The sequence below is a fragment of the Spermophilus citellus genome (assembly GCF_964194105.1).
Source record: "Spermophilus citellus genome assembly, chromosome: 5".
Classification (NCBI taxonomy): Eukaryota; Metazoa; Chordata; class Mammalia; order Rodentia; family Sciuridae; genus Spermophilus; species Spermophilus citellus.
In genome coordinates, this window is record NC_138186.1 from 101,982,624 (window position 1) to 102,001,723 (window position 19,100).

General features: G+C 31.9%; 1 protein-coding gene across 4 annotated transcripts in view; it reads right to left on the bottom strand.

The window, feature by feature from the left end:
- Positions 1–587: 587 nt before the first annotated feature.
- The window catches only part of EPHA7 (EPH receptor A7), a 168,702-nt gene continuing 150,189 nt past the window's right edge, over positions 588–19,100 (bottom strand). For 2 of the 4 annotated variants that reach the window (XM_081294724.1, XM_081294722.1), the window contains exons 10-17: positions 18,376–18,489; positions 17,209–17,394; positions 16,555–16,616; positions 14,953–15,162; positions 13,636–13,785; positions 5,728–5,921; positions 4,376–4,531; positions 588–2,678 (exon numbers count right to left, since the gene is read on the bottom strand). In XM_081294724.1, coding sequence (XP_081150850.1) covers positions 2,564–2,678; positions 4,376–4,531; positions 5,728–5,921; positions 13,636–13,785; positions 14,953–15,162; positions 16,555–16,616; positions 17,209–17,394; positions 18,376–18,489 — 1,187 coding nt within the window. In that variant the 3' untranslated portion in view covers positions 588–2,563. Of the gene's footprint in view, positions 2,679–4,375; positions 4,532–5,727; positions 5,922–13,635; positions 13,786–14,952; positions 15,163–16,554; positions 16,617–17,208; positions 17,395–18,375; positions 18,502–19,100 lie in introns of all 4 variants that reach the window. The other 2 variants (XM_081294723.1, XM_081294721.1) reach the window with 1 other exon arrangement.

The window sequence follows — 19,100 nt, forward strand, 5'->3', positions numbered from 1 at the left end:
ATCATAATGTCAATTGAGAAAAGAAACCTACAAACGAGAGAGAGTGATGTAATCATACACTTCCTATTGTGCTGTGTGTCTTTCCCATCCCTTCTCCCCTTTCCCTGTAAAGAGCTGTAAAAAATTTAAGGCAGATGAGGTATATTGCTGAAGAAAAAAGTTATTTTTGAAAAAAAAACTCAAAAAAACTTTTATTCTGCCCTTCTACTCAAGAAAGACTACTCAACTATAAATCTAGTGCTAGAAAAAAGCAGGAAAGACACCGTTTGCGTGTACCATACTATGTCTTCTATTTCTAGAATGGCTTTTTGTTAATTTAATTTTAATAGAAAAAATAAGCACCTTAAGCTATGAACAAGAAAAGAACTTCATTATTAGTGAGTCTAGAATCCAAACGGAATTAAGAACACTCACTCAAACTCTCACTCATTCTCACAAAGGCCAATGCTACTGATTAGAATTGTAAAGTGCTGTACTTAGTATAAACACTTGTATACACTGCAGACACTGAAAAATAACCCTCAAGCACATTGTGTTATAGTTCCAAAAATATATTTACAGTCTATTACAAAGATTACAAATGGAAGTATCTAGGTGACTGTATTATGCTAATTAAAATTATTTTTACAGATTTCTTTTCCTTAGGGACAAAAAACATTTTAGTAAAATTAAAATGATTTTTCTAGTCAATCCAAAAAATAAATTAAAATATCAAATAACACTGTACAGTGACCTAAAAGAAAAAAAAAAAAGGGTGGGGAGGGGTTTGGGAAGCAATCCATTTGAGTTTTTCTATAGCCATCTTTGGTCCTAAATGTGGGAAAACACATTATGTAGCACTGAAAATACCTGTTCTTTTGTGATGCTCTGCAAGTAAAATAGAAAAATATAGTGCATTTTCAATGTATTCAGAGCCCACTACAGAGAAATGTGTGTACAAAACAAGACAGTATAAATAAAATTTACAAGTTTTACAAAGAAACATTTACAGATTTTGTTTCTGTTGTTTGTTTGTTTGTGGATGTCCACATTATCAAACAAGACCAATTATGACCGATCCCTGGGATCTTTCTCTATTAAAATCATTATAAACAGCCCAATTTTCTTTGGAAGTACAACAGTTCAATTCTGGGGTAGTTCATGATTTTCATAACTTTTGAAAGCATTACTCACAATATGTATACATTCCTGAAATATCTATAAAGACACATTTAATTATTGCTTATGAAATTCTAACACAGTAATCAAATAATATGGTTTAATAAATAAAGTTTTTTTTTCTTTTAGCCAGATTCTTCACCTCTTCCTTCTTGGGTAAAAAGAGTTCTTTCATTTAACACATTTCTTGCATCAGTGTTCACAAATAAAAGACTTTTTGTTTTGTTTTTAACTTGCAGTGGTGATATTCTATGCAGCAAATTTGTTTTTGAACAGTGAAAATTGTGAACTGCCCCCTTTATCATGCTTCAGAGTTCTAATATAAAACTTAATTCTTTCCTTTCATGTTTGGACTGCATTCAACAGAAAATAATATAAAATAGACGTCGACTACTTCTCCTAAATTTCCTAATGTCACAAGATTGAAAAAATCTTGATGTGCTCAGATTAAATTTTAGATAACACTGGATAGTTCTTGCTTTCAGAGACTTGGCTTCACCAACCTTCTTTAGATGAAGTGCCTCATCTTTTGTTTTATACAGACATAAACCTAAAATTTGAGTTACTTTTATTAAATTCTGTCTAGTAAAATCACTCTATAAACAATCTGTTAAAAGTGCCTTATAGTATTTATGGATCATTATTGCTTTTTTATTTCATTGAAAAGTTAGTGTGTTGTCTGATTTTTACAAAAAAACTTCTTTTAAAAAATATCAGAGCTCTTGGCAACTTGCATTTTTCTGGACTACCTGCCAATCAGCAAATAATATCAAAACAGTACTTATTAAACAGAATAAAATGGCACATAAAGGATACCAATGTTGCGACAAAGATATAACTTCAATCATGCTGTTTTTTTCTTTTTAATTTGATATTCTTTCAAAGGTACCCAGTGTAGTAATGTGTCGTAGATTTCACACTAAAAAGATCCAAAGCTATAAACAACTTTCTAAAACAAAGTCCTTGTGAAGAATAAACACAAATGATTTTAAAAAGGAATAAGTCTGAAATCACATATTTAAGGAAAATATTTCATTGATTTTAACAATAAGATCATGATTTTATTTGACAAATATATTCTTTCTTAAATTCTTTATGTACATTTTAAAAAGTCTATAAGATAAAAAGGAGGTTAGAGAGCTCAAGGTGTTTGGATGTTTTTCAGGTAGTACTTTGTTTATTGTCACTGCTGTTTTCCTGGCCACCAGTGGTGGATCCTAAATTCCCTTTTTATATATTCTGGTGGCACTTAGGAGTTCAAGTCTATAGGTGCTTCTTAAATCTTCTCTTCACTGTAGGAAGGACCCAGTCCATCAATAATCTTCTAGCAGCATTCTATGTATATACTGAAGGCCAGTACTTTTCTCTTGCAGTCTGTAAACTCCCACATAGGGAGAACTTCTTATCACACTTGAATACCAGTTCCATGTAAATGTAGCATTTGTGCTCTCATAGTCTGAATGCTGCTCATGATTTTCTTTTGATGGCCAACCAGTGTGATCCCTAAACTCATCACATCCCTGAAAGAGACAAATGTATTTTTTATTATGTACCTTGCAAAGAGTTTATAAGGTTCTAAACTGTGATCAACTGTTTAAATAACCTATTCGTCTTAGGCCAACATTTTAACTTGCTGCTGTGGGGTATTATGATCATATTCCTGCAGTGGATCACATTGGTAATGTGCATCAACATTCTCCTTAGTTAAAACCTAGCTATTCAGGGTCTCAATTTGTTATGGTAGCTATTTTTGAACAGATATGAAAATTTATATGAGAAATTATTAAAATTTAAAAAATTATTATTAATGTATAGGATTAAGAAATGTATATGGTTAAGAAATGTTATTTGAAATATTGTACTTTTTAATCTAATTGGGTTTGAAATTTTTAGTTGGAAAAAATAAAATAGTATGAATGGATACACTTCTGGGACCTAGTTTAAATATGAGGAAGCATCACAAAATTTTATAAGGCATTTAATAATTATCATTGTGGTTAATTCTGAGCATACTTATTGGTTGTGTGTTTACTTCAGTTATTTGATGATGTGTTAGAAAATATTTAAAAACATAGTATAATACTATCACTTAATGCTACCACTGTATAATAGCTCAAATTTGAAATCAGTTAGCTGTTTATATATATTTGTCTTTCTCAATAGTTAGAAAGGTTAAGCTTACATATCTATAGACAGTTAAAATATTGCAATAATTTAATACTTAAATATTCATAGCAGTGGCTTTGAGATGCATAGTTTTTCAGGGGCATTGATAACTTTATGTACGCAAATGTGCTTATATCAAGTCTAGCCATAGGGTGGTTAGAAGAAAATGGAGCACGATCATGTACACATTCTTAAATCCATGTACATGCCATTTTGTGAAATATACCAGAAAGAATATTTGATTGCTGGTCATTTTCTAATCTGAGAATCTGCAACCCTTCTCATGGCAGTACAGAAACAGGATCCCATGAATAGAATTTTGACCATTGTATCTCATTTTCAAACATATTGACTGAGAGGAACTGCATCACCTGTAAAACTGAGGGAAACTGAGATTCAGAAATAGTAAATATAAGACCACATGTGATGTAGCCAGAACTGAAAACTTAGTTCAATTAGTTTCAAGTTCATAGCAATTTCAAAAGTTGTTTTTTAGGTCATTTTGCAGTTAAAAAAAATGAATCAATCTCACGTTTTCCAAAAAGTTAAAATCTCAGCTATAGTTAATTGAATTAAGTTTCCTTTAACCTTTTCAGGAAATAATCACCTGTACATTCTAACATATTCTAACATATTTTGATTTTTTAAATGTCTGATACAACATGGTACAATAAATCTAAGTGGAAATTTAAATGATTCCATGGTTAATGAGAAAGGAAGCCTCACTAGGTAGTGTACAGGAACGTTGGCTATGGAGCCATAATAGTTGTCATTCATTTGTTGAAGCAACTCAGAAGATATATTAAATTTCTGAGCTGTGCCTTCATCATTTGTAACATGAATATGTAACTATCAACTTAATAAGATGGTTACAGCAAGAGTTAAAAAGATAAAGACCTATTATATAGTAAGCATTTTTAAAGAAAGGTGTTTTTCCCCCCTGATTTTGTGATTCACATCTGATTTCATATAAAGAAGGTAACCTAATGTAGAAAGTGTATTGTACCTAATCGATTCTTAAATACAGTTTTAAAAAGGATTTTGAACTTACTCAATAGTCATCCTGGCCACTGATTCAAGGGAATTATAACCAGCTGCTGTGAAGTTATCTTTGTATCTTTCCATCTTAATAGCCTGTAGCCATTCTCCAACTGAACAGAAGGTAGTGAAGTCAGGAGTGTTTTGATCCAGAAGAGGGCTTATTGGCCTAGATAAGAAAAAGAAGAAGAAAAAACAAGAAAACAAAACAGAAAAACAAATATTCTCATAAATTACCAAAGTAAAGAATGCCTTAACTTGTGCAAGAACAAGAGAAGAAGGAATAAAGTTAGATATCTTAATTGATGTATATAATAACAATCAGATATGATAATAAAAACCTAAAACATACAGGTTACCCAGCAAGAACAAATTTCTTAATTTAAATTTTACTTATATGATGTGTCTTTCTTGTGTTCTTAAAAATATAGTTTAAAGCTGGGAGTGGTGGTGCACAACTGTAATCCCAGCAACTTGGGAGGCTGAGGCAGGAAGACCATTGAGGCCATCATCAGCAACTTAGCAAGGCCCTAAGTAACTTAGTGATACCCTGTCACAAAAGAAAAAAAAAAATAAAAAGGACTGGGGATGTGGCTCAATGGTAAAGTGTCTCTGGGTTTATTCCTCAGTACCAAAAACATAAAACACTAAGTATAGCTTTCAGTATTTGGAATTAGTAAATAATTGTTCATTTGTTTCTTCAAAAGTGGCCAGAAGAAGCAGATATGTCTGTTGGAACTTGCTCCAGCCACAAGGGTGCCATCACGACTAGGGGTGCACACTTGTGAGCACCTTGGGAGCTACAATGCCTCCACAGGTGCCCAACTTCCTACCATACAGACCAAAACATCAGGTTTACCTGGCAGCTGAAGCTGAGTAACTGCTAATAAGTGTTACAATGCATCAAGCCAACAATTAACTGACTCCTTTTAATTGGTATACCTCTTAAATCATGTGTCAAATTACTTTCATAAATTTTAACTTCACAGAACCATTTTATTAAATAACTGAAAGCAAGATAATAAAATAAGCAACATTCCTATAACTAAAAGTTACTGCAAAAGAAATAAAAACGTGTAATTATAATATTGGTCTGAAAATATAAAATGCTGCTTTTTCACAAAGAGTTTTCTAAGAGAGACAGCTGGTGATATCATAACTTTTAAGACAAAAACAATAGATTCTCTTTAATAGTAGTGAAGGAAAATTATTTGAAAAGAAAAAAAAAGTACTCAGTAATACATTTAATATGTATTTATATGTCATTAAAAAAATCAATCTGCTATTGGGGTAGGAATGAGGAGGCAAATGATTTATTTGAATATTTGAATTTCATACAGATTCATTTCCTTAGGTATTTCTTACCTACTACAAGTTCCCAGTGGTGTTTTCAGACTGTTTGGGTTTCGAATCATTTTGTCTAGAATTCCGACTATCTGCTCAAACTTTGGCCTTTCAGCACGCTCCTTTTGCCAACAATCCAGCATTAGCTGGTGAAGACCAGCTGGGCAGTCCATGGGTGCTGGTAGGCGATAACCTTCTTCTATTGCTTTTATAACCTAATAGCCAAAAGGACATTAAATATATTACTGACTGAGGTTCAATTATAATCAAATAAGTTGCTTGGTAGGCAAAATGGTTTTTATCCTGATAAGAGTGAAGCACACTGCTTTGAAAAAGACTGACTGACTTTTTTCCAAAACATGCACGAATATTAAGCCTGTTATTAAGGAGTTTGTGAAGGGCAGGGTATGATGACATTTCCTAGTTAATTCAGCAATAGGGAGCAGCAATTAAGTTCACCCAGGGTGCAAGAGATGGAAATATTTTTAATGTCATCCCAGAGGTTTTCAAAAGGGAACATGTTATGGAACTATTTTACTTGCATAACATTGTGAATGTACACATTTTCCTACAAATTAAAAAATTCTGCAAGCTGGAAAAGGAAATTCTGAGTTACTCAGTGTGAATCCACAATATTCATTTTTGATGGGTGTAAATGATACTTTCAAAAAAGATACCAAAATATGTGAATTACTATGGCAGAAAATATTATTAAGCATGCTATTCTTTTTAAAAATATGAAGATTAGTGAAGTGCTAGAGCCAGTCTGCACTGGTGATTGCATCCCTTCCCAACTCCAAGGTCAGTGGCAGAGGAGGGTGTGTGGAGAAAGAGTTTAATTGAAACTGGGAAAGAACACAATAAGAAAATAACACAAATAGAAAGGTCTTATAAAATACTAAAATATTATTCTAGGGGAAATAACAAATCCTTTGACAATTCTATAATAGCAGTAGAAATGTAGGAAAAAATTACTTTCTGAAAAAATGTATATTTGAGAAGAAATTAAGGCCAAAATGTAGACATAAAAAGCGGGTTTTAAAAAATGTTTATGTTTTAAAAAATGTTAATGACCTTAGTAAATTTAGGGAAACATATCCATTAAATGTATGTTTACATTCAATAGGATATTAAAATGTAAATAACTGTAGGATTTTTTTTAAAGAGAGAGTGAGAGAGGAGAGAGAGAGAGAGAGAGAGAATTTTTAATATTTATTTTTTAGTTCTCGGCGGACACAACATCTTTGTTTGTATGTGGTGCTGAGGATCGAACCCGGGCCGCACGCATGCCACTTGAGCCACATCCCCAGCCCAACTGTAGGATTTAATGAATGACATAGCCAGCTTTAATCATTATTGGAGAAAATCTTTTATGTATGTGAAAAAAGGAAGTTTCTATTTGAACTTATGAAATCTCTCTGTTCAAATTGATAAAGTATAAAAGATAAGTAGATACCCCTAATTATCATAATATTTAAAAAGTGATCCCACATCTTAGCCCAAACTCTCTCCTGGTGACTAGGTTATCTTTCCACTCTTATGTAAGACAACTTCATCTGGATTTTTCACAGGTCCTTGTCACTCTTAAGTTTAAAATTAAATTTATCATCTTCCCTTCAATCTTTTCCTATTTCAATTATCAACACTCTCAAGTTATTCCAGTCAAAATGCTGAGAACTATTTTCCTTTCCCTTACATGTATAGCCAACTAGTTAACACCTTCTGATGATTCTACTTCCTAAATAAAATATATACTAGATGTAAGGAAAATATTTTTCATTGCCTGAAGAGTGTTATAATCAGTGTCCCACAGTTACATCTTCATAAAATTTCAAATTATGGGGCATAAGGGATTTTATTTTGAACAACAATTGTGGAAAATTTACCTTAGCTTTAAGTGAAGTGAACTAACAATGATACTGAGTGCTGATAAATTTCATACAACAGAATTTAAAAATTTCTCCTAGTTATGATCTCCAAATTACAAACTTTGCCTATCACTGTAAATATTCCTTTAAAATATCCCTATGTAAAGCAAATACACATAAATGATAACTCTACATGATCACAAATATATAATATAGGAGGAACTATATTTTAAGAGTCTGATCTAATGCAAAGAACTTCATGTGGTTTTGAATAACATTCCTCTAACAATAGTGCACCTGGATTCAAAAGTGCTATATAAAAAACCATTTAGATAAAAGTAAATATATACCTAGAAAGCTGGGTTAAATTATTTAAATAGTGGTTCAAGTCATTTAGAAATAAAATAATAACTTGTAAAACTTTACATTCAAAATAAACACATAATAATCAATTAGGGAGGTAATTTTTTTTTTCATTAGGAAGAGTGACTTTGCTTTTATTTGAGTTTGCTTGTATTTGAGCAATGCAGTCTCTTTCTGATTTGCAGAATTTCATTCTAATACTCAGAACTTTAGTTCAGTCATTATTTTCCACCACCTCCCAATCTGTTTCCCTGCTTGTAGCTTCTTCGGGTGTCCTTAAAGAAATAATACAAGTGAAATGATCTTTCCCTCTAAAAAACCTTTAAAATGTAGAACTAAATATTCATGGTTCTCCTACATATTCTTCTATACGGTGTCAACTTTTTGTGACAACATTTAGAATTCTTGAGGGCTTTGCACACAATGCATTCCCAAGTCTTTGCACCAAAGAACAAAAAGTATAGTACCATCAAATGACGCTCACAGGAATGAAAGAGTTAATTAACCTCTGCAGGTATCCAATTTCTTTATAGAAATTTGAGACAACCCACTGATATAGTAAAGAAATAGCAATGATCTTAACATAAAACAATATTTCTATCTACATTCAAGGACATAATGCTATACAATTTTTTTAAAGGATACTAGAAGAGTATAAACTTAAAGAGATGTTCTGGAATTTGGGACCCTAATGCTCCCATTGATAATCATGTCCCCCAATCAGAAGAGCATTAGCGATACTTGCTGGGACTCTACACTGACTTTTAAAATAGTCTGGCATTATCTAAGGCATACCCTTTGGACAAATTGGCCAATAGGGTCACAAACTGGACTTGGATGTCAAGCAGTTTTTAGCTTAGTCTACCAGAAGAACAGCTTATCTGTTAAAGACACAACAAACAATCCGAGTAAATATTTATGAAATGCTTATTAGAAGCCTGGTGTGGTTTTAAACTGGAATTATCTCATTTTATCTTTACAGAAGCTTTGTTAGATAAGTTTGATTATTATAATAATTCTATGTGGCACTTGAAAATAAAAGGCCAATATCACATAGCTGCTAGTAAAGAAGACAGAATTAGATATATGTTGGCCGAACAAAGCCCATGCAGTTATGAACTGCTCTTTATTTCCAATTAGGAAAAGAAAATTTAACTTTCTGCAATATTCTGGGAAACAAAGCATGCAGGTAAAATGGCAAAATCTCCACTTGGAGGATTATATGATTATTCACTGAATTCATTTAAAACATCTTTTTGTGAAATTACCAAGAAATCTCTTGGATATGTGTGCAGATTTGCCTTTACTGTTCTAATAAAAGTGAAAGAAAAACATTCATGAGCAATTCTATATCTAGATATTTCCCAGAGGAATGGGAAGTGGTAAGTGCAAGTGGCATTTTCTAAAAATACCTCTGTGACACAACAGGAATCATTCCTTTGGCATATACTGTCAACAAATACTTAGAAATAAATCAAAAGTTACTTGCTGAGAAGTGTTTCCATATTATCACAGTAGGACCACTGTAATTAAGACCAAAAAAAAAGAGCATAGAGAGACCCCATGACATTAGGCCTATAATAACTGAAAATGGGGATTTTGTGATTGGCTTCTGTCCTTTGTTTAATGCTAACTTTCATTTCATTAACCTAACAATAATACACAACACATATTTAATTCAATTAAATATGTTGGACTCCACTTATGGTATCATGTCAAAGTTTGACCAAAAAAATCACATTTTTGTTTCTATTATAATATGGGAAAAGTACAAAGTCATAAATCAACTACATTTTTTTTGGTGTGTGTGTGTGTGTGTGTGTGTGTGTGTGTGTGTGAGAGAGAGAGAGAGAGAGAGAGAGAGAGAGAGAGAGAGAGAGAGAGAGAGATATCCTGGGGATTGAACCCAAGGGTGCTTTCCCACTGAGCTAAATCACCAGTCTTTTTTATTTTTATTTTTTATTTTAAGACAAGGTCTCCCTACTTTGTGTAGGGCCTTGCTAAGTTGCTTAGACTGGCCTGGAACTTCCGATTTTCCAACTTGGTTTTTGGGATTACAGGTATGCACTACCGTACCTCCATGATTATTTTTAAAAGGAAAAATTCAGGGCTCACAGTTCAGCTAAGACTAAATTTAGTTACAAGTATCATTATATTTTCAAAGGTCTTAAATGAATTTGAATGGATGTCTTCAAGTAATAATCTTTATGTGACATGTAATTATGGGAGCTTAAATTTTTTGTTTTAATGAGTACCTACCAATCAAATTAACAACTGATCATTCTATCTTAAAGTAAGAAAAGTAAAACATTGTATATACTGTAAACAAAATGAAAATCTATATAATCTCAAAATTTCTTAAATTCAAAGTAAAAATTTTATTTGGATTAATCAAGATATTAATTCAATTAAAAGCTGCTGTCAAAGCCAAAGGGGTATTTTCAATTTCCCAATATTTATTTTGCTTGAACATATTTACATATCTAAAACATTCTCTTTGAAAGGACATTAATGGAAAAAAACTATCTGCAAATTTTTCTGAAGGATGAAAGTTAGAAATTTATTTGGAAAGTTTAACCTTTTGAATTTATTGGCAAGTGTCTAAATTCAACTGTTTTCACCTCAGTTAAAACTCAAGAAAGATATAGGCATGTGAAAACAAAAATGAGGGTTCGTTAAGGGGTTAATCAAGTGATAATCTGCTTGGATGTGGGACTGGTCATACATTCACTGGGCTGTCCAGGGTTACCTATGATAACTCTCTGACTCACTTCTATACCACTCTTTTCCTATTTATTCATTGTGAATTTAGAAACCTCATCTTACTCAGCATTAAGCTTGGAGATTTGGAAATACAGAAATCTGTTTGCATCTGGTATTCACAGTGGCTTAAGAAAAATCTTTTAAAATGCAAGGCGTTTAAAATTTGATAGTTCTGGGCTGGGGATGTGGCTCAAGCGGTAGCGCGCTCGCCTGGCATGCGTGCGGCCCGGGTTCGATCCTCAGCACCACATACCAACTAAGATGTTGTGTCCGCCGAGAACTAAAAAAAAAAATAAATAAATAAAATATTAAAAATTTAAAAAACAGGGATTCCATCTCTTGGGTCCCCTTCTTCCTCCGGAAAAAAAAAAAAAAAAAAAATTTGATAGTTCTTTAGAATCCTTGACAATACCTAGGAACTAAATTTTAACAGTGCAAAGTAAATTGGTTCATTCAATAAATCCATCTAGGCTAATGTGTAAATGTGTGTATGTGTATCTGTGTGTATGTAAATATATTGTACTAATATGTATATATATATAAATATTTACCCCCCTCAGAACATATCTGAAAATCTGATTCAGGCGAACTTCTCCTCCTTCCATAAAAATACAATACATTCAAACACAAGGGTGCTTCTACGCACATACCATGGAATTCACGGATATCTTCATGCTCTCCATGAATTCTTACCAGAGACTCCAAGTAAAAAAATACTTCTTTAGAAAATTTTATCCAAGAATTATTTCAAATTGTCCACTTTTTATCCATTTGTATATTGAAAATTAACTTACAGCTGTTCAAAAAGTACTTTAACAATGTAATTATGATGTAATGAATATTATTCAATGAGAAAATTAATATCAATTTCACTATATAAACTGAACTATGTAGATAATCTCTTACTACTAAATAAAACTGTGTATAAATTGAATTCAGATATTCAAAATAAAAAAAGAAAAGAAGAAAGGATGGTGCTAAATAATCAGGATAGAATTAAACTTCACTACAATTTCATTTGACCAATAAAATATTTATTAAATCTTAGTATAAAAATTCTATATTTATGATGTTTTCTTTCAAGGAAAACAACAAAATAATACCCAGGGAATTAAAATAATTCAAATTAGAGATATTTACATACTACCTCTTAACTGTTTCCATTATTTATTTTTAGAAGTTAAGTGAACTTTGGATTTAAGACATCTCATATTCCTGTCAGTCCTTTTATGTTTGAGTCTAGTACAGAAGGAAGGTGTCAAAATAAATGAAACTCTATAGAGTGTCTGGGGAATGTAAATATTTCTCTTTCTCTGCCCCAAGGATTTGTTTGCCCACATTTTGACAGTCCATGATATCTTTGACACTGAGACCTGTCAAATATTAACAACTTTGCTTCTGCCAAGTGGACTCATTATTTAGACTTTTATCTTTGAAACACAAAACCAAAAACCAAAACAAAACAAAAGAAGACAAACTTTCATGTCATTAATCAATTCAAAATATCAAAAGATTTAAATAATTAAAATCTAATGCAGATATTGGAGGAAACCCCACCAAAAATCACCTATCTGACAACACAGGGACAGCCTTACTTTATTGTCTAAAAATGAGTTTTAAGAGCCATAATAAATTAATAGGACCAATTCTAAAACTATAACAATATATCAATTTAATATGATATTTTAATGAACTGTTTTTTTTAAAAAAATGATTTTAGCTGTACTCAGCTTGATAGCTGTCCATATTTATGATTCTATAAGAGTTAACACCACCAATTTGCTAATTGTCCATTTTCTAAATGGCAATGCCATTTCCCTTAAGTGCTTCTTATTTTTTACTAGTCTCCAAGAACTTGCCCTGTATCATTCCCAAACTCCTTCAAGTTAACGTTTCATCAATCTACTCAGACATCATGTTCTAATTTCCACCAGGGAACTGCATCTTTGGAATAGGAAAATGAGTAAATTTCATTGGTCTCCCTATACCTCCTTAAACCTTTGATTCTAGACTTCTCAATGTGTTCCTTCAGACAGACAATTCTCATATTTCCCATGAACAAGGTCGCCACCAGATTTTTAGTTCATTCCGGGGAACATTCCTACTTCTTAAATTTGCTCTACATTTCTCTAAATTTGCTCAGATTTTCAATATTTTGAATTCCATGAATCTACTAATATTTGAATGTTCTTGGCCTACAAAAATGACAATTTTATAAAGTCCAACCTAATAAAACAAAATTATTTGTACATATGCTATATCATTTTATAAATTATAAATGATATCTTGGTGTGATATGTAAGCTCCATGGGAGGTCATCAACTTCTTTTCTCAAAGGATAAACCCATATTTATGTGTTAGCATGCCCTCTTGGTATCCACATTGAATAAGTCACAATTTTGAAAAAGGAATTTCCAAGGATGTTGCCATTGTGATGACATTCTAAAATGTCAACACCATTATTGATCATAAAAACTACATTGTATCATGAAACTATTAATTGAACCAGAGTATAACTTTAAAAGATTTTTTTTTCAGAACATTAAAAGAAACCCAATGATAAGCTTCAAAGACAAAATGAAACACAGCCTTCCTTCCCCTCCTCTCCTCAAATGATTTTTTCTTATGTGACTGCTCCACTGCAGCTCCCCAAGCACAGCATTACTATATTTGTTAACAAAGAAGTACCCTTTATAGATTTCTATTGAGCCCATAGAATTGAAATAAAAGAAACAATGGAATTCTTTCCCCAAAAAAACAAAATTCATAGAACTGCTAATTTATGAAATTATTGTGGTAATATTTGTGGAAAACAAAATAACTATATTTTCATAATTCTGTAAGAAGTTCTTAATCAACCATTACCCACGTGTTCCAACAATAATGTTACTAATGTACTGAATCATCTTGTTTGTTGATATAGTATAGCACCTACATCCTGATTTGACATGTCCCAGTAAGGTCTTTCTCCATAAGACATAACTTCCCACATGACTATTCCATAGCTCCAGACATCACTGGCTGATGTGAATTTTCGATACTGGATGGCTTCAGGTGCTGTCCACCTTACTGGAATTTTTCCACCCTGTTATAAAAAGAAGTTAACATTTTAAAAATGTATAATAATTTATAAATCATTTATGGTCATGCCCAAAGCTACTGTTAAATATTTGTATATTGGTTAAAAGTTTAGCAGCATCAGTTTTAATTATTTTGAATCTATTTGTCTTTAAAGTCACTAATCTTTATGTTAGACATTCATTCCAAGTTTTCATTTTTAATCAACTGTACTTAATGGTCTGTGTAGTCTCTGGGAAAAGAGTTCAATGAAAAGACAATTACAAATTAGTTGTATCAGTAATAAAATGAAGTGAAATATGTGGTATTTATATAAATCCTCACATATTTCCCTTTTTTTCTCTTTTTTTTTTTTTTTTTTTTTTTTGGTACTGGGAACTGAACCCAGGGGCACTGAACCACTGAGCCACATCCCCAGCCCTTTTTTACTGTATTTTATTTTAGATACAGGGTTTCACTGTGTTGCTTAGGGCCTGGCAAATTTGCTGAAGCTGGCTTTGAACTTGTAATCCTCTTGCCTTAGCCTCCTGAGCTGCTAGGATTACAGACATGCACCATCATGCCGGCTATTTTACTAATATCACAAAACGTATCAGTTAGCATAGGTAATATTCTTTTGGAATCTTTATTCAAAATGAATATATTTTTAAATTTTTGCTTCAACTATAAGATAGTAACTAGAAATTGTTGTATGCAAATTATACACACACACACACACACACACACATACACACACACACACACACACAGGGATTAAACCCAGGTGCTTTAGCACAGAGTTATATCCCTAGACCTTTTTATTTTGCTTTTTAAGTTTGAGACAGGATCTGGTTACATTGCTAAGGCTGGCCTTGACCCCCCCCCCCCAGGCCCCGCCTCAGCCTCCCAAGATGCTGGGATTATAGGTATGTGCCACTACACATAGCAATTATACTCCATTTATAGGAACATCCAAATAGAAAGTAAGTTGTGTTATCTCTTACTACTTTCCTTCTTAGCTTATAACATAGATTATAATAACAACAATAAATTTTCCAAAAGAAAAAATTAACTACCACATAAAGCTGAGATGTCAGTTTGTTTCTTTCTTATAGTTAGTTTTGCAGCAAACACTGCTTTCATATTAGGAAAATCTCACAAATGTGAAAAAGCACAGGAATAGATTTTTCCTTACAGTAGTTGTATAGACAGCTTCTGGATCGTCCTCTATAACCCGGGACAGGCCAAAATCTGACACTTTACAAACAAGATTGCTGTTGACAAGAATATTGCGAGCTGCAAGGTCCCTGTGAACATATCCCATATCAGCCAAATATCTCATTCCAGCAGCAATTCCTCTCAGCATTCCTACTAACTGAATGACGGTAAATTGACCATCATGTTTCTGGAGAAAGACAAAATAAAAGGTCCAGTGAAATGTACTTTAAAATAGAAAAAAAAGTCAACATGAAAGATATCTATCTTCTTGTTTACAATTGTATAATGAGAGGGATCAATAATTTTCTGTATAACATATATGCTTGTGAAAAAATATAATACATGCTGATTTAATTAATATACAAATAAAATAAGATAGAGGGGTGGTAATTATTTAGTTTTTATATTAATTTGTTACTTTTAACAATATCTTGAGATTATACAAATCCAAATGAATACCCTAATTTTTAAGTCAAATTTCAAAAATGGAATATAAAAAAAATTACTTCTGACAGATGTGTTTTCCCCCATGCTAAAAATTATATAATCTAAAAATATTTTTAAAAATAAACACACATAAACTATAAGTTTCTTTCCAAATAGTAACAAAAAGAAAGGAAAAAAATATTTGATCGAAAATGAAAAAACACTACGAAGTAGAAAAAAAATTTTAAAGACTGATTTTGTTTTTATTTCATTCATTGTTTTGCTGCTAGTAGAAACATTACATGCCTGCAACAACATCCCAGCACATGAGTTAGAGAAACATTTACAATTAGTTCCTAAGATGTTTGTAACCCACAGATTTCTACAACTGAATAGAAGCAGGCTGCATGCAGGATGCTGCTTTGAGTTGACAAGCTGCCTAGGAGATGCTCTGAAGAGCCCATCATAAGGATGCAATGATTAAAATTTCTCTAGATCCTCTGAGTTTTTATAAATCTGGGTTGAATGTGTCACTCTAGATCATGTAAAATAAACTTGACCTCTTATTTGTTAGATTATTTTCTTTTTGCCATTTTGGAAAAATGTCAATGTGCTTATATTCTTAGTAAACCTCTGAGAGTAAAACTATGCACATCTATTAATTTAAGGTTTATCACAAAAATCAAAGACCATTAATTAAAAACCATATAAATAATTGTACATTTTATGATCAGTTTTCAGATAACAATACAATGGAAATATTTTTACAGAACAGAGTTGGGATCACAGAGCCAAAATCAACTGATTATCTCACTTTTCAGTTTTCTCTATATTTCCTCTGTATTTCATTTAGAGTTGTATATACTATTCCATAACATATGTTTAAATTACAAAATTGAAAGGTATTCTCCATACTTTAAGTAATAATATTATTGGAAGCCACTTTTTAAAATAACATTGTACTATGTAAATGTTCAAAAGATTCTATTTTAATCCAGTATAAAATTCTGATTATTAACATGATTTTCAAAGACAATTTCTGACCTCTTATAGTTTATATTGTTCACACTTTACATTATAGATAAAAGTTCATAAAGTTTTATTGGCAGCATGCATAATATATTTTGAATGGGGAAATAATTTGGGTACTTACCCTGAGAAATGCATCTAGGGCTCCATTTTCCATGAACTCTATTACAATCATGACTGGTTTTCCTAATATCAAAAAATACATAAAAGAAAAAAATGCTATTTCAAAGCCATTACCTAAATTTTTGCATTATTCTCCCTTTCATCGCCAATAAAACACATGATGCTCTGTTAAGAGACTGAATGGGTAGTGTGAGTGTTTTTAGTGTTTTCAGTGCTTCTACTAAGCTTAAAAAAGTCATTCAGTCTGCTTAGAAAGTGGTTGTGATTCACAAAATTAAACCATAGGAATAAAAGTCAACATGTACTTTAGACTTCTGTCTTGTGAAAGAAATGCAAAGAAAATGATACTTTATACAAAATGTAAAGACTAAACTCTCACTTTTATGCTTTTGAAACTGAATAAAAATATTTCTCACTTGTTCCATGTATTTATAAGATTTATTCTCCAACTTAAACCCCATATTCATTTTCCCCAATTGTTTCTGAGGTAATAGCATAAAAGAATAATTGTTTTAATTAGTAACATACCAAGGGAAATATGCTCACTTAGAATGTATAAAATGTACTTGATATGATTTTTTAAATTGTGAACACAGTAATAGTAATTTCTGACACTCAGTCCATAAAATTACTAAAAAATACAACCAATATCTACCTCTTGTAACAACTCCTTCCAAATGGACAACATTTGGGTGGTCAAACTGCCCCATGATGCTTGCTTCACATAAAAAGTCTCTCCTTTGTTTTTCTGTGTAACCAACTTTCAGGGTTTTTATGGCTACTGCTACATCTCTTTTCCCTGGAAGTTTCAGACGACCACTGCAGACTTCTCCAAATTCTCCTGAAATAACAGAATACCCAGTTGTATTTGCATTCTGAGACATTTCCTTTCTCAAAGTAAATGAATTATATTCTTTAAAGATACTTTTTAATTAAGAAAAAAATTACAAGTTAAAATGAATGCATTACTATGGATGGGTGATTCTACTTCTCATGCAAAATGAAATAGTTTATGAACAGAGTGTCAAAATGAAATTAAAGATACATTTCAGCTCATTCATAGAAATTAAGCTTTTCTAAACAATCTGTTACAAAGGCTACTGCTTTTCAATTCAATTATCAACCTTTTTCTGAGTAAACATTTAGATCTGAAGTATGCTATATAATCTACATAGCCTACTATAGCATGAGGGCACATTAGCAGATTCTCAACATTTCTAATGCTTAAAAACTATGAGAAGCAAATATTTATTAATGATTTAAAAGTGTGGACTTTATGTGTACTGTTTTTGATAGATTTAAGGGACTGGGATACAAAAAATGTATAATTATCTTGAACATATATATATAATAGAATATACTCTTTAAACAATTCTTGTAGATTAATTTTCTAAAGGAATTTGAATAGTATAATAGCTAATAATTACAAACACAAGAAAAAAGACAAAAATAAAAGTTTTGCAAAAAGATCATAAGTGGAAATGTATATTTCACCAAAATTCAGGAAAATTCTGACTTTTACTTTTTACTAAGTTGTTTCTTAACAATAGGTCAAAACTATTATGAAATAGCTTATGATAGAACAATATCTTAAAAACCCAACATAAAACCACATGTATACAGATTCTCTGTGCCACATGCTTCTTTTCCACTTTTTTTCCCTTAAGATTTTATAAATAAGTACAGCGTCATTGCTTCCAATAGCTCAGGTAAATGCAAAAGTTCTATACTTGAAGTATAATTATTTGCCTGTCATTATGATGTATGACTTTCAATTTTGGCTAAATGGAACAGCTGAACAAGGAAGCTACAACAGCCTTACCTGCACCAATCACACGCTCAATTTTAATACAGGAGGCATCTAGCTCCTTGGCGAATTGATGGACAGCTCTATTTGGGTCCTCATAGGTTTCAGGGTCAATGTAGGTTTTGGTGCCTGGAAATTTAACTGTAATGATGTAAGAAAGCATGACTGTGATGAAGCAAAGCACTTATTGTGCAGTCAGCCCAGGAATTTCATTATGCAGAGTGCTCCTTGGAACAGTGAACTTGCTTCCACATCACCTGATTCACAGCAGTTTTAACAGACTACTTCAGTCTGTTGGCGTATAGGTATTATCTGCAAGCTTCTATAGGTAACATAGGATCCAGCTCATAGGTTCCTAACTGAATAGCTTTTCCAGTAAATCAACAAAAGACATCCACCAAAATTTCTGACATGCCTATCAGACTTGAGGTATAATTAAATTCACTGCTATCATGGCATAGTTCAAGCCATATTGAGGTTTGTAATGGACTTGGAAACACATTTGTAAATCTATCAGTCAGTCAATCAATCAAATTAATACACGGGGAAAAGAAGACATTTCATTTACAGGTAGACTACTACACTGACAGCAATATTAAAAACATTTAGACATCTTACTTATTCTTTTGGTTTATTTTTTTAAAGACCAACCACTGTTGACATATACATAAAATTAATACAAGATATGAAGGAATGCTATCACAGAATCAAAGAGAAATCTTCTAAAGACATAGTTTCAT